Raw genomic sequence first — 13,144 nt, forward strand, 5'->3', positions numbered from 1 at the left:
ACAGACCATGTGTGACAAGTTAGTCCAAAAAGATGTCTATCCCACCAACTTAGACACTTCATAGAGCATTAATCAGTGGTTGTTGGTCAACAACATTCTTTTTTGCTTTTTTGTTTTTTGTTTTTTTAAAAAAAGATAATTGTCAACAACCTTATTTTGATAACCACCAAATAATTGATGATTACAGTTTCCACGAAATTTTATTTGAAATTTCGTAAGATGTCAATAAATTAATAAAATCGAGGCAATAAATTTTTTCAATGTAGATAAATATTAAAGAACATTTTTAATTCAACAAATATCAGTTTAATTATTTAAAAAATTATCGTGTTTCATTTATGTTCGTATCATAATTCTTAGTTTAATTTATTAAGAAAATCATTGTACACATATATTTATAAAAAAAAGTAATATATTTTAATAATTAAATCCTATTTATTTTATTAATCAAATAAAATTCACAATATAATCTAAGTACAAGTTTTACTAAATTGTCTTAATTATGTTTGTAATTTTACAGAAATATTAATTTATAATATTAATATAACCATAAATATATAAGAGTTTTTTAAAAAATTATTATCACGTTAATTTATCAAAAAAATTAATTTAACATATTGATCGAAAGTCATGTCAAGAAACGATATTATTTTTAAAATGTTATTATTTAATTGAATATTAATTTATTGCATCATCTATTACTATGTACTCATCATCTCATTCAATCAGGTTTGTGTGTGTTTTCAAATAGATTAAGAAATTATTTGAAAATATAAATGTTATAAAGTAATTTTTCAATTTTTTTCTTTTTTTAAGAAAATTTTAATAGAAAAAAAAATTGTATAAAGACTTGATTACATTAATTTAATAGAATAAAATTGATGAAATAGTTTAAAAATAACACCACATTGTATATATTTTATATTAATACAACTACCATTACAAAATTTCACGAGATAATAAAAAAATCTTTTTTTGATCAAATATAATAAGAAAATCTCATTCACATAATTTAGCATTAATATAGTATTTCAATATCATAGGATATCTACTTGGCGCAAACGGCCCCAACAAAAGTATGCCAGCCGTAGTCCCCAAGGAAAAAGAAAGACCAAGACTTGCGTAAATTTGCACAATCAGATATATAATCCAACCCCCTATTCATCGTTCCAAATCACATTTTCCTCTTTTCCAATCGCGGTTGAAAGCAAATATGGGCCTCGGGAAACTGAGAATTGGTGGAGCATGGAGTGGGGTGCTGGAAGTCGAACTAGATGACTGGACAGTGGCCATGTTGAGAGAAGAAGTGGCAAACCGATCAAACTGCGGTGGGCCTCACTCAATAAACCTGATATGCGGGGGCAAAATGCTCAAAGATGGTGATGGCTCTGAGAAATTGAGCCAATTGGGTGTCAGAAACAACGGCAAGATTTTTGCTTCCAAGGTTTCTTCTTCTGATCAAGTCGGGAAGTCGCAAAAAGATGAGTTCTTGGCCGAAGAAGAGCGCGCCAACAAACTTTCCAGGCTCAAGTTAGTTTGTATTTGTATTTGTTGTGCCTTTGTGTGTGTGTGTGTGTATCTCTTGGGTTTTTTGGAGTATTGGGTTTTTGATGATTTGTTCTTTGGTTGCATACTGATAGTATATTCTCTCAAAGAATCTTTTATATATTTATTTCTGAATTTCTGTGCTTGTGTCTGTTTGGTAGTATTTCTTGGGTTTCTTTTGAATTTCTGAATTGTGTAATGGAATGATCAAAGGGATTTGTAAACGACAAGTAGCAATTTGCTTCGCACGATTCACTGAGTTTATGGATGGATTGTAGTCATATATTGGATAAATGCATAGCTTGTGGTCATTTTTGGATTTGGTAAATCTTGAACTTGGTATGATTGATGGGTTCTGGATATATGATGTGATTCTGGGAGAATTTGAAGACCAAATGCTTCTTCAGTATGTCTGAGTTGGAATCGTTGATTTTCGGGCATTTCTCCATCTAGTATTGGTGCATCAGTCTAATATGCTTAAATAAGTGAATCCAGAGTGTTGCCTGGACCTTATGTCCCCCCTTCAGTCAGTGTCTTTGATATGTGGTTATTCTGCTGTCCTGTTAAATGCCATGACTTCATACTGAATTGCCTGCTGACTCTAGAGTTGGCTCATAGTGATGAACACTTGCTATTTTCTGCTATTTTGATCGAGAGCTTGTGGTAAATTGCATTTTTAGTTGTCAATTATCTTTTCTGAAAATTTTATCCTTAAATTAACTTTGGTTTCAGATTTTCTGAATGTATTGGGTGAAAAATTCACACATGATACTTGCCCTCATCTGGGGATCGTTAGTTTTTCTATGAGTTAAATTCGAGCGTAATAGCAGTCTGTTCGACATGGTCTTTGATTCTTTTAGGATAGAATATAAATTTGCATTGATAGGGTCATAAAGAAATTTCAGGTGAATATTTATTGAGCAAAAAAATTGCATGCTATATTTTAGGCTGCGACATTACTCTGCATTAATTTTTCTTGCTCTCTTTCTAACATGATTGACATCATAGGGCTGCTGCCACTTCATTGGCCAGTAGACATGTAGATGGTTCCTTACCTGATGGGGACTTCAATCTAGAGCTGGAAAATCAGAGTGGAGAAAAAGTGCAGTTGGGATCTGAGACTGACCAAAGGTATGATTATACACCATGCTAGTGTATTAGTGTGTATATCTGATATGCTTTGTGGGATGCATATGAATGATGAGTTCAACTGTTGCTAAAGAAGTTAAATCTCTGTTGCTTCTTTAATTTTAAAATTTGAAATTTTTATGTGGCAGGGCCATAATGATGGGACTCATGCTTCACACAAATGGAAAAGCCCTGATACGAAAGCAACAATATAGAGATGCATTGGAAGTCCTCACCGTTGGTGAGGTAATTGTCTAAAAACCTAGTGCGAGAAGACAATAAATTCATTGTGGATGCATTGAAATTGAAAGTTTTGATTTTGGCGAAAGGGATTTGATCTGGGGAAAGGATATGGAGCTTGAGTTTGAAACGACATCAGTGTTGGATGTATTTAAAATCTATTATTAAATTCAGAGGAGGTGAATCTGAATCTATCTATAAAAAAACATCCAAACAACTAAAATAGATTGAAATCCTTGATTTCAAATCACTCAGTCCAAACACACCCTTGAGGGAATTGCTAATGTGAACCCTAATCTTATGAGATGGATGATATGCCAAGTACATTTTCCATTTGTAAGAATGGTTAAGAACTGCGGGATTTAGAAATATTAAGGATTGGATGGGCATACACCTGTGGTGTAGTTTATTATTTGACCAGGTCAAATATTTTTTTTCGGTTTTTGACCTTCATTGACTTTTTTTCTTTCCTGCTTTGTTATGATGTTTACTTTTGAAATGATATGGACATAGTGAAAGAGAAAGAGGGTGTAGCACCGGATCAAAGTGTTTCAGCTATGTTGCCAATGTCTGCTATTTTTTAAACTCTAAAGTTTTTGTTATCACTCTTATTATTCAACCCAAGAATCACGCTCTCGTATAGTTTGAGATAATATCTTAGAGATAAACATTGCATGAGAAATCACACCATGTAAATTACAAAAAATATGATAATATAAAATCTGATTCGGGTATATCATCTTTGTTTTACTACATATATAATATGACTGTGTTAGTGGATGCAGCTTAATTTTCCTTGTTATGGATTATCCTAAATTTGGATTGAGATATTAATTATCTATCGGCAACCAGGCTTCTGTAACTTTTGACTTATGCTATTCTGGAATGATGCTTGTATGTATGTTTTATCTTAATGTTGTTGCTGTCTATTTCTTTCTGTGTCGCCTTGCAAAGTTTTTGATTTTATCTGAATCTTTTCACAATCCCCACAGTGTTATTTGCCTATAAATTTAATATCAAATTTCCAGATATTTCCTAATTATGCGACAACCTTGTGTTTTTTGTAGGAGGCTTTCTCTCTGTGTGACCCTAAGCTTGTTGAGGTGAGACATCGTTTCGTTTTAGCATTTGTATTATTTCTCTCAGACTAAATTTCAGAATCAAATCCTTCCAATCCTTGTTGTCCTCAATAATCATCAGTTATGAACTTTTTTAGTGGATCTATTAATTGCAACCATATCAAAATGCCATTTTATCCTATTTTTTCCCATTTTCAGTCTCCAGCACGATGTGGATCAACTGAAAATTTGATATAATTGTTGGTCATTTCGTCTTAATTATTTTATCATCTTAGTTTGTGGAAAGAATAGAAAATAAATTATCTGCCAAATTATATTTGGAGCACATTTAGTCAATAACTTTATGCTTGCTGCCTTTGTTTTTGGACCTCCAGATGGTTGACAACGTATCAATTCTTCAAATAGACATGGTGTGGTGCTATTTTATGCTCCGAGATATCAGTTGGCTTTCCGTAGCAGGTATTCGCCTTGCAAAAGCTAGAGAAGGTATTGAGCGTTCTCATGGAAAGGAATCTGCTCGCCTGAGGATTCTTCAAGGAGGTCGTTTTCCTGAGCTTGCATTGTGAGTCATGGATCACCTTTAGTATTGCAAGTAGTTGTTGCAACACCTCGTTGCGTCAAACAAGGTTTATGTTGTCATTATTCATCTGTAGACACTTGAGAATGGAGTTGCTAGAAGGAGTGGTTGCATATCACAGTGGTCAGTTGCAAAAATCGAAAGAATTCCTGACATCAGCACAGGCTAAATTTTCCCAGGTTCATTGACCATAGTCTGCTGCTTCTTATACACTGCCAGTGATTTTATACATAATTTTTGCGTGTTAATCCATCTTTATTGTATTAAGGGAAATTTGATTTACTATTGATTATATTTTACCTATCCCCACAAGATTGAGAAACGGAAAAGTTTACTGACTTTCTTTGTGATTGTCATTTTAATCAGATAGTTGCACGTAATTTTTCTTAACAAACTAATTGTAATTTTATATCATTTCATTTATGGAAAACATTTTGTTGTTCGAATTTCTGTTGGCATGTAAAATTCAAATTTTGGAGTCCAGGAGTATAAAGTGGATTGATTTTCCATGTTCAATCCTTCATTATGAGTTCTTATGTGCTTTATTCCAGATTCAATTCTTGTTTCAGTGCACTAACATGTGTGTTGTTTCAGCTCCAAGTTCCTGATGAAACCTTGTCTTTTCTAATGAGCATGGGTTATAAAGAACGTGAAGCAAAGAGGGCCCTACGCATGAACAACTTGGATGTTGGAAGTGCTATTGATTTTCTTGTTGATGAAAAGGCGAAAAGGGCTAAAAAACGGGAGGAGAATCTCAGAAGACAAAAAGACATCCTGTGAGTTTTAACATGTTCAATTTAACTCATCATGCTTTATCTTCTAGTTGTACTACAGAGTGCAATGAATATTTGACAAGAATTCAATGCCAGGGAGCAAAAACAATACGGAGTGACTCCTCTTAGGAAAGCAGTGGATCTCCAGAAAGTAAATGAATTGGTCTCCATAGGGTAAGAATTGTAAGATTTGTCAGCAAAGTGAGAAGTAAGAATAGTTGTAGATTTTGAGGTTCATTTGCATATGCCCACAATATTTCGGTTGGCTGAGAAACCATTACAAATGTGGCCTTTAACCGGTGATTGAAATGCATTTACTTTCTTGTGAAGCTACTTTTGCCTTGCTCTTTTCATGGAAATTCAAGTTTTTGGCCCTAAGCATTGATGAGTTTTCTGAGATTTTCTGATGTATAGGTTTGAGAAAGATCTGGCTGCAGAGGCCCTTCGAAGAAATGAAAATGACACCCAGAAGGCTTTGGATGACTTGACAAACCCTGAAACAAATTCTGTTTTACAAGTCAGTTCACATGTTTAATGTTTCCATTTTGTTCTCCTGAATTCCAACCATTCTTTTGTTTGGACGTGCAGACTGAAATTATATCAAGGAAAAGGAAAAGGTTGCGTCAAGCAGAAGCTGCTGCCAGAGAAAGTCTTTTATCCATGGGATTCACGAGCACATCAGGTATCTAAAATACGATACACATCCCAATTTGAGAACTAATAAAGGAGAACATACAGAGTTTTCGAATCATATGTTGCATCAAGGGGCTTCTTTGTTTATTTTTTTGGATTTTTTAAATGATGTATAACAATCCAGAGGTACATGATTTGAGATTCTCATAATTGTTGTCTCTGGTCTATGGGATCATAAAAGAAAATCAGAGTTGTGTTTTCGAATCAGATTGAGTCATAATCAGACTAAAGATTATTTAGAACAGAATTTTAGTCGTGTAGACATACATGCTGAGAAAGAGCAAAGATTAATTTTTAATGAAAAACCTGAATCAAAATTAACATTATTCAAAGGTGAGAAAAAGTATAGGGCTTCCGTAAAGACATTCTTGCGGTTAAATTCAAATGTAAGGCAATTACGAAGCCCCTTCATGCGGATAAATATATTTGAGATCAATATGCTTAGGCAAGAGATGAGTATTAGCATTAGCATATGCCCACAGTTTAGACAAATGTTCGAGAATTGCTTGAGATTGTTAGGCTTATATACGCGTTGTTTAACTAATGGAACTAATGTAAATGACAACTGAGGATGACGGCGATTTTAAGGATTAGTGACGGGGAAGGCAGACTCAGTGCCGTGCAATCTAGCTTCTTGATCATGCCATATATTTTGATTCTCGTTGAATATATAATTTATTGATTTTTTTTATTTTTGTCACACTTAGTGGACGACGCCCTTCACAAGTTTAGCGATGAAGAGCAGGCATTAAACCATCTACTTGGACAACCCAACGGAAGTACCACTGATGCATCAGGTGCAAGTCCTGTTCCACCAAAGAATGTCAATGAGACAGAAAACTTAGGATCCAATGATATAGCCAGCAGCTCTGGAGGTACATCAAACGACAACGATTTTAAGGTTCGGGATATGGAGATGGAAGGTGAACTCACAGAAGAACTGCACAATACAGATGCATATTCCGACTATGATATTGAAGTTACGATAGAAGGTGAGGCGATAAACGAGTACTTGGCATTGTTAGATTCTGCAGAAAATGTGGAAAAAATTCTTACATAGACCTGAGAATGTTTACTACTTGTTGAACTTTGACGCAACTGTGTATAGTCTGCAGTCATGGATGGTTTGGAATTTGGTTTCAGTAAAATAGCAAAAGGATGGGGTATTATTTGCTTAACGAAAACGAGCTTGCTAATGAGCTCTTAACGAGCCGAAATCGAGTCAGGTTCATTTAATATGATAACGAGGTATTAACGAGCTGACCTTATATATATATATATCAAATGAGCATAGCCCAAGTTTGATATTGTTCGGCTCGGCTCGGCTCATTTACATCCCTTCATTTTTTGATGTTATTGTTTCAAAAACGATTTTTTTGTCGACAAATCCTATGTTATTCTATTTTATTTCCACGCATTAATGTGATGAGGGTTTTTTTTAAAAAATAAATATTACAAATTAAAAGGATTAAAAGAATACACCAAATTTAATTTTTAAAAAGTTTATAATAAAGCAAGGTTGAAGAGAAGACGGGATCTCAATTCTTCTCTCTCGTATTAAAGAGCAAACAATTGGATCTTATATTTATTTAATTATTTCGGTCCATCTTTTTTGTCATTTTAAATAAAATGCTAATTTTTTACAAAATTTGAAGACCATGAATAATTTTTTATCAATAATTTAGAGTTGTCAATTCAGTTTGAGTGCGTCGATCAACCTGTCTCACCTCTAAAAAAGGCAGAGTTGGATTATAATTTTGGCGACTGATTTAGAGACGTCTAAAAACAGGCTAATCTGTTTGGGTTGCGAGTCAAGGCGAGACTGATTAACTATAGTAAAATAATAAAACGAAAAATTGAGGAAAAAATATAACCCGAATTCTTCGCATTCTTCTCCTTATATTATTTATTCATCTATTAATTATTTATTTATTTTGCATCAATCAAATCATTAATCATTTATCTTATATCAATCAAATCATTGAATTTAAATTACTATATTATCCTTATAAATAATATTATTCATATTTTATTTATTTTCAAAAGGACAAAATGGTAATTTATATTTTTAATATAAAATTTAATCAATCAAATCCAATAAACTATAATCTATCAATCAAATCAAATACTAAATTAACTATCATTTTCTATTTATTTTATATTATATTATATTACTTATCCAAATATTATTTATCTTGTCCTCGAACCAAACAGTGCCTAAGAGTATTATATAAACTTTTGAAAAAAATTATATGAGAGCGAAGAGAAGATATGATAATCCGTTTTACTATAAACATTTCAAAAATTAAAATTTTCTTTATATTTTGAAAAACATTTATTTGTAATATTTATTTTTAAAAACCTGATACTTTTTTTGAAGTAAAAAAAAAAACCTGAAAAAGAGGGGACAAAATTTAATTATTTTAGAAAATAGAAGAACCTTGAATAGATAAAAGAGCACATACATACGAATGGCTAGGTGGCTTGCAAGATATGCAATCTTTCTCACGAAAAGAAACTCCAACCACTATTTTTTACTTTTCTCGCTTTCTTTGCTCTTTTTATGACGTGAAAACTCAAGTTTTTTCTTCTTCTTCTTTCCTTTTTTTTTATTTTTATATTAACGAAATTGAAAGTAATGTTAATAATACTAATAATAATAACCACCACCAAATATATATTATTTTGGGTATCGACGATATTTTACTTCGCCCTTATTAATTTTTTTCTCCGCTTTAATTTCTTCCGTGCACTATGTTATCCTACACAAATTACAAATATATAAAGACGTCATAGGAAGTTCAATTACATATAACCTGACTGTCAAACAATGAAGAATATGGGAATAGAAAATACTACATTAATTAGAGGGGATGGCTTTTATTCCGCATATTTTATTTGAACTTTAATTTAATGGTTGAGTTTCTTACATTACAAAAAGAAAAAAACAAAAATAAAAAAGAAACAACGCTGGCTTTTGAGATGTAAAGAAAGAAACGTCGCAAAATTTTCATTTACAGCGATTTGTGATGGTTTTAAAAGCCATTTTCGTAACAAGAAATAAAATAATTATGTAGATGGTATTTAATGCAATAACTCACTAACATGTTGTCTCAAAACGTATGAATTTTCATGACGGATCTAGTTTAGGTCAATTCTTAGGTTGCAGACTAATAATATTTTTTTATTATTACCTATTAGTTTTTTACTTCCATTAAAGCCCACCATCTCTCTTCCAAAAAAAAAATCCATAATTTTCACTCTTAAACTCTAGCCTACTTTCTTAATTCTAGGGCAAAACTTCATGAAAAAGTACAATAAAATAATTTTTATTTTGTTTATATATGTATAAATAATTTATTACATTAAGTTCAATATCACCTTTATTTTAGTTCTTGAAACGAGATAATTCATAATTATGTCCTTATAGTTTTATCATCGTCCCGATTATATCCCTTTTCTTTGTCATTACCCAAAATTATCCTTCATTAATTAAAAAGTTTCCCGAATATGTCCTTAAAACTAAATAATGCCTATTTTACCCTTTCTTACCCTTTTTAAAGAAATTATGCATAAGTCCATCATGCTTCCGTAAGATTAATTAAAATTTAAATATCTTTTTGACCATAGTGTCGTCGGGTCATACCTGCCGAGTTTTACGAAGTACTCCTCATACTCAACCACGCAGTCGCAACAGATGGTTTCTGCACAAGCTCCTTCAACGACACCTAGCACAGCTTTAATTCGTTTTCTACCTTAAGGCGTATGATATATAAAATTAATTATAAAATATGAGCATGGATGAACAAGAGACTTAGGAAATTTATTCATACAACATATTATTACATAAATCAACCTCCTTTGAAGAGGAGAAGATAACTAGTTTAGCTACTCTCACAGTAGCTTTGTTCTTGAAATACATAAAACAGAGACTTAATACAAACTTAGAAAGAGAAATATTACAATAATTTTTATTTTCGTAAGAACACTGAAGGGAATGATCGATATTTTCAGCTTCCTCAAAATCCTGTATTTATAGCTGAAGTTTCACTCGTTTCACCGAGAAACTTCAGGAAATCTTACAGCTGTCTTGAATTATTTATGCCATTATTGATGGCAGTTGTCTTGAATTTTTTATGTCATTATTGATGACATCTTTTACTAGTAGAGGGTTCACATGTTTGCCACTTTCTTTTGGCTCTATTCTCCTCGCATGCCTTCTTTAATTTTGTCGGGGCATCTTTTGCTTTTGAAGTGGGCCCCTGTGAAAGCGTGTCTTCAGTGGCCCTTGTCCACCTTTGCTTGTCTCGGAAAAATCCTTCCGATCCGTTCGAGGTTTGAAGGTTTTTCCAAATTTTGGCTCCTTCTGGTTTGGACATTCTGGGCAGATGTTTTCTGACCATCTTCCGATATGCCCCATATTGCAAAATTTTCGGCGAGTTTCTTTACTCCCCGATAGCTTGTTGTTCCACAAAAGGTTTCTCTTCTTTTCGAAGAGTTCTTCCGCAAAAGTCGTAGTTTTTCCTGTCATTGTATTTAACAGGAATGATCCATTCACAGAATTCTGATAAAATGTGAACGAAAACTTGACCTTATCCATATCGGTGAGACAGACCCAGATACCCCATGCCATTCTGGTTGAGATTTCATTTTCTCCGAAAGTGGACACCAATGGTATTTCTTCAGATATAGGATCCTTGATAAATCTTTGATTATTTACATCAGGTCTCCTTAGCTTGATTAAATGAAAGGACTCATGTGATCCTTTTCCTGTTGGTTCTGGAGCTGCACTAAAGAAGTATAACTCGAGTACATCTCCTCTGAACAAATGATCATTATTTGCCCATGTTTCTTGGGCTGCTTCCTGAATCCATTTTGGTAGCTGTGATATTTCCTGAAAACTTGGTGAAGTTGTATAAACTGAGGCTAAAGCCCCAAATTCATACCATAGCTTTACATCCTTAGGATTTACATTATTTTTTAGCCAAACCCTTGGATATATCCCTGCAACATCAACCCTGCAAGTGTTTGGGTTAATTTCACTTTTTGTACTTAATTTCTCCCACCTTTGTTGATAAATCTGAAATGGAGAAATGACAGCTGGATTAGTATCAATCTTAGATTTTCCCTTGTCTGTGTTGGGCCTAAGATTGATCTCTTTCTCTTTTACCTCAGAGGCGGAGGGTTGACTTGATGAGTTATCCTCATCAATTGTTGCTTTATCTAGCTCATCAAAAGCTGATGATAGATTAGCACTTGTTTCCTGAGTTTTAGAATCCTCATCATCTTGTTTCACAATCGGTGGCTGTATTTCTTGTTTTTTGTAAAACCAATGGTTTTAGCATATCTTGTTTATAAGAAACCAATAGTTTCTCTATAGCCTTCACAATTGGCCCTTGAATAGCAGCTCATAATTGAGTTTGAGCTTTCATACATCCTGTAATTCAATTAGATACTTTGATACGATCAGCTTGTTGTAACCTACCGGCCATTTCAGCATTAATGGTTAACTGGTTGAACTCGGTTTGAAGCAACCCAAGGTGTTCCCTGAGATGTCTCTGCATTTTCATGATGGAATCTACGTCACCGCCTTCCATCTTTTGTTAGAAAATCTGCAAGAATATTTTCATGAGATTTAATTTTATTTCTTAAGAAAGCTTTTACCTGAGTATTATCAACTTTCAAAATAAATTTTTTAGCAAGTAAAAATAAAGGTCATTTCTCAAAAGCCTTTTTAACTGCGTAAAATTACTTTTCGTTGATATGCCATCTGATACCCTCAGATTCTGTAAATAGGCCGCTACAGTATCTGCATGGTACTTCTGTGAGAACCCAACATTCCAACAGCAATGTTGAGCCATAACCGAAGGAATGTTGAGCAGATTTTTCAGATTCAAAACTTTATGTGCATGAGTTGTAACAGCCAAGAATTGTAACATCCAAATTAAAGAAGAATGATGGATGTTAATGGGTATTATTGGCCATGAATAGGAGGCTTTTCAGCTACATTTACAGCCTATAAATGGTGGCCAGAAGCTGAGTGAAGATCACACCCAAATCAGTCATTCTCGAGCATCACTTGCTGTCATTTTCAGTTTTCTCAAACACCAAGTTGCTGCTGTTTTGGTTGTGTAGCAGCTGCTGAAATTGAAAGATTTCAGCATAATCTTGAATACATAGCATGTCCAAATATTAGAGATCTTAACCAACTTTGTTCCTGCCCAAAAACGAAACACAACAGCAGGAGTTCGAACTCGGAAATCTCTTCAAGGCTGAACCAGAAAACTCGGAACTCGGCATTCGTTTCGAAGTAAACTTGCTGTCCATTTTTGAAGAGATTTCTGTTCATTTCAAGAGCAAGGTTTTGGCCATTCCTGAAGCCTTGTGGTCTGTCCAGGTTCGAGCAATCACCTACAATAATCTAAGAAAGAAAGTGGCTGAGTTCAATCCAAGAGGCAGCGCCTAAGTCGAGCAAGAATTTGCACTTTCTATCCAAAGTCGAGCAGGTTTTGTCCAACGTTCGAGCCGAGTTCTTGTCCACGGTTCAAGCAAATTTTATGTTCAAATTCGAGTAGACTTTCTGTCCAAGTTTCGAGTTATCATACACATCAACCCAAAGCCCAAAAATCTGTTCGAGTTTAGTTTAGGAGCAGCGCCGAAACCCGATCAAGAAGTTGTCTTTCTCTGTGCAAAAGATCGAGTAGATTAGCTTGTTCTAAGGTTCGAGGCTCCAAAAACACGTTTGCTCCTACACGATTTCTTGAAATCAAAATACTGTAAGTGAGCTTCTACCTTTATTTTGTGTAATATAAGTTTCTACACTTATATTTATTTTTGTGTGTGAGTTAAGTCTTATAAAATAAATAATTATGCTTTTGAAAATTCGATCGACATGATACGTATATTCGTTCCACTTTGATAAATATTATTTGTTGCATATTTATGATATTATTTGAAGCATGTTAGAATTATTTAGAAATATTTTGAGATGCACTGTTAAGAGTCGATTTAGAAATGGTTAAGGAATTTCCGATGATTTGATTTGATTTGATATGGCCCTGATGCGGTGGGTTATAATAACCGTTCCTTTGGCCTCGCCCCTTAGAGGA

At 33.6% G+C, this 13,144-nt stretch overlaps 1 protein-coding gene across 1 annotated transcript; it reads left to right on the forward strand.

Moving 5' to 3' along the window:
• Positions 1-1,063: 1,063 nt before the first annotated feature.
• On the forward strand, positions 1,064-7,284 carry LOC140873421 (uncharacterized). The gene is made up of 11 exons (XM_073276519.1): positions 1,064-1,530; positions 2,554-2,676; positions 2,823-2,919; positions 3,981-4,016; positions 4,367-4,554; positions 4,646-4,748; positions 5,164-5,345; positions 5,439-5,516; positions 5,757-5,859; positions 5,931-6,024; positions 6,743-7,284. The coding sequence occupies exons 1-11, from the start codon at positions 1,214-1,216 to the stop codon at positions 7,093-7,095; spliced, it is 1,674 nt and encodes a 557-aa protein (XP_073132620.1). The 5' UTR covers positions 1,064-1,213; the 3' UTR covers positions 7,096-7,284.
• Positions 7,285-13,144: the final 5,860 nt, after the last annotated feature.

This window comes from Henckelia pumila, unplaced genomic scaffold (genome assembly GCF_033568475.1).
Source record: "Henckelia pumila isolate YLH828 unplaced genomic scaffold, ASM3356847v2 CTG_550, whole genome shotgun sequence".
Classification (NCBI taxonomy): Eukaryota; Viridiplantae; Streptophyta; class Magnoliopsida; order Lamiales; family Gesneriaceae; genus Henckelia; species Henckelia pumila.

Excerpts from the sequence above, each read along its gene's own strand:
- LOC140873421 (XM_073276519.1), top strand. The coding sequence starts at position 1,214 with ATGGGCCTCGGGAAACTGAGAATTGGTGGAGCATGGAGTGGGGTGCTG. Across the intron at positions 4,017-4,366 it reads GTGACCCTAAGCTTGTTGAG|ATGGTTGACAACGTATCAAT; the intron begins GTGAGACATCGT and ends TTGGACCTCCAG. Across the intron at positions 6,025-6,742 it reads GGGATTCACGAGCACATCAG|TGGACGACGCCCTTCACAAG; the intron begins GTATCTAAAATA and ends TGTCACACTTAG.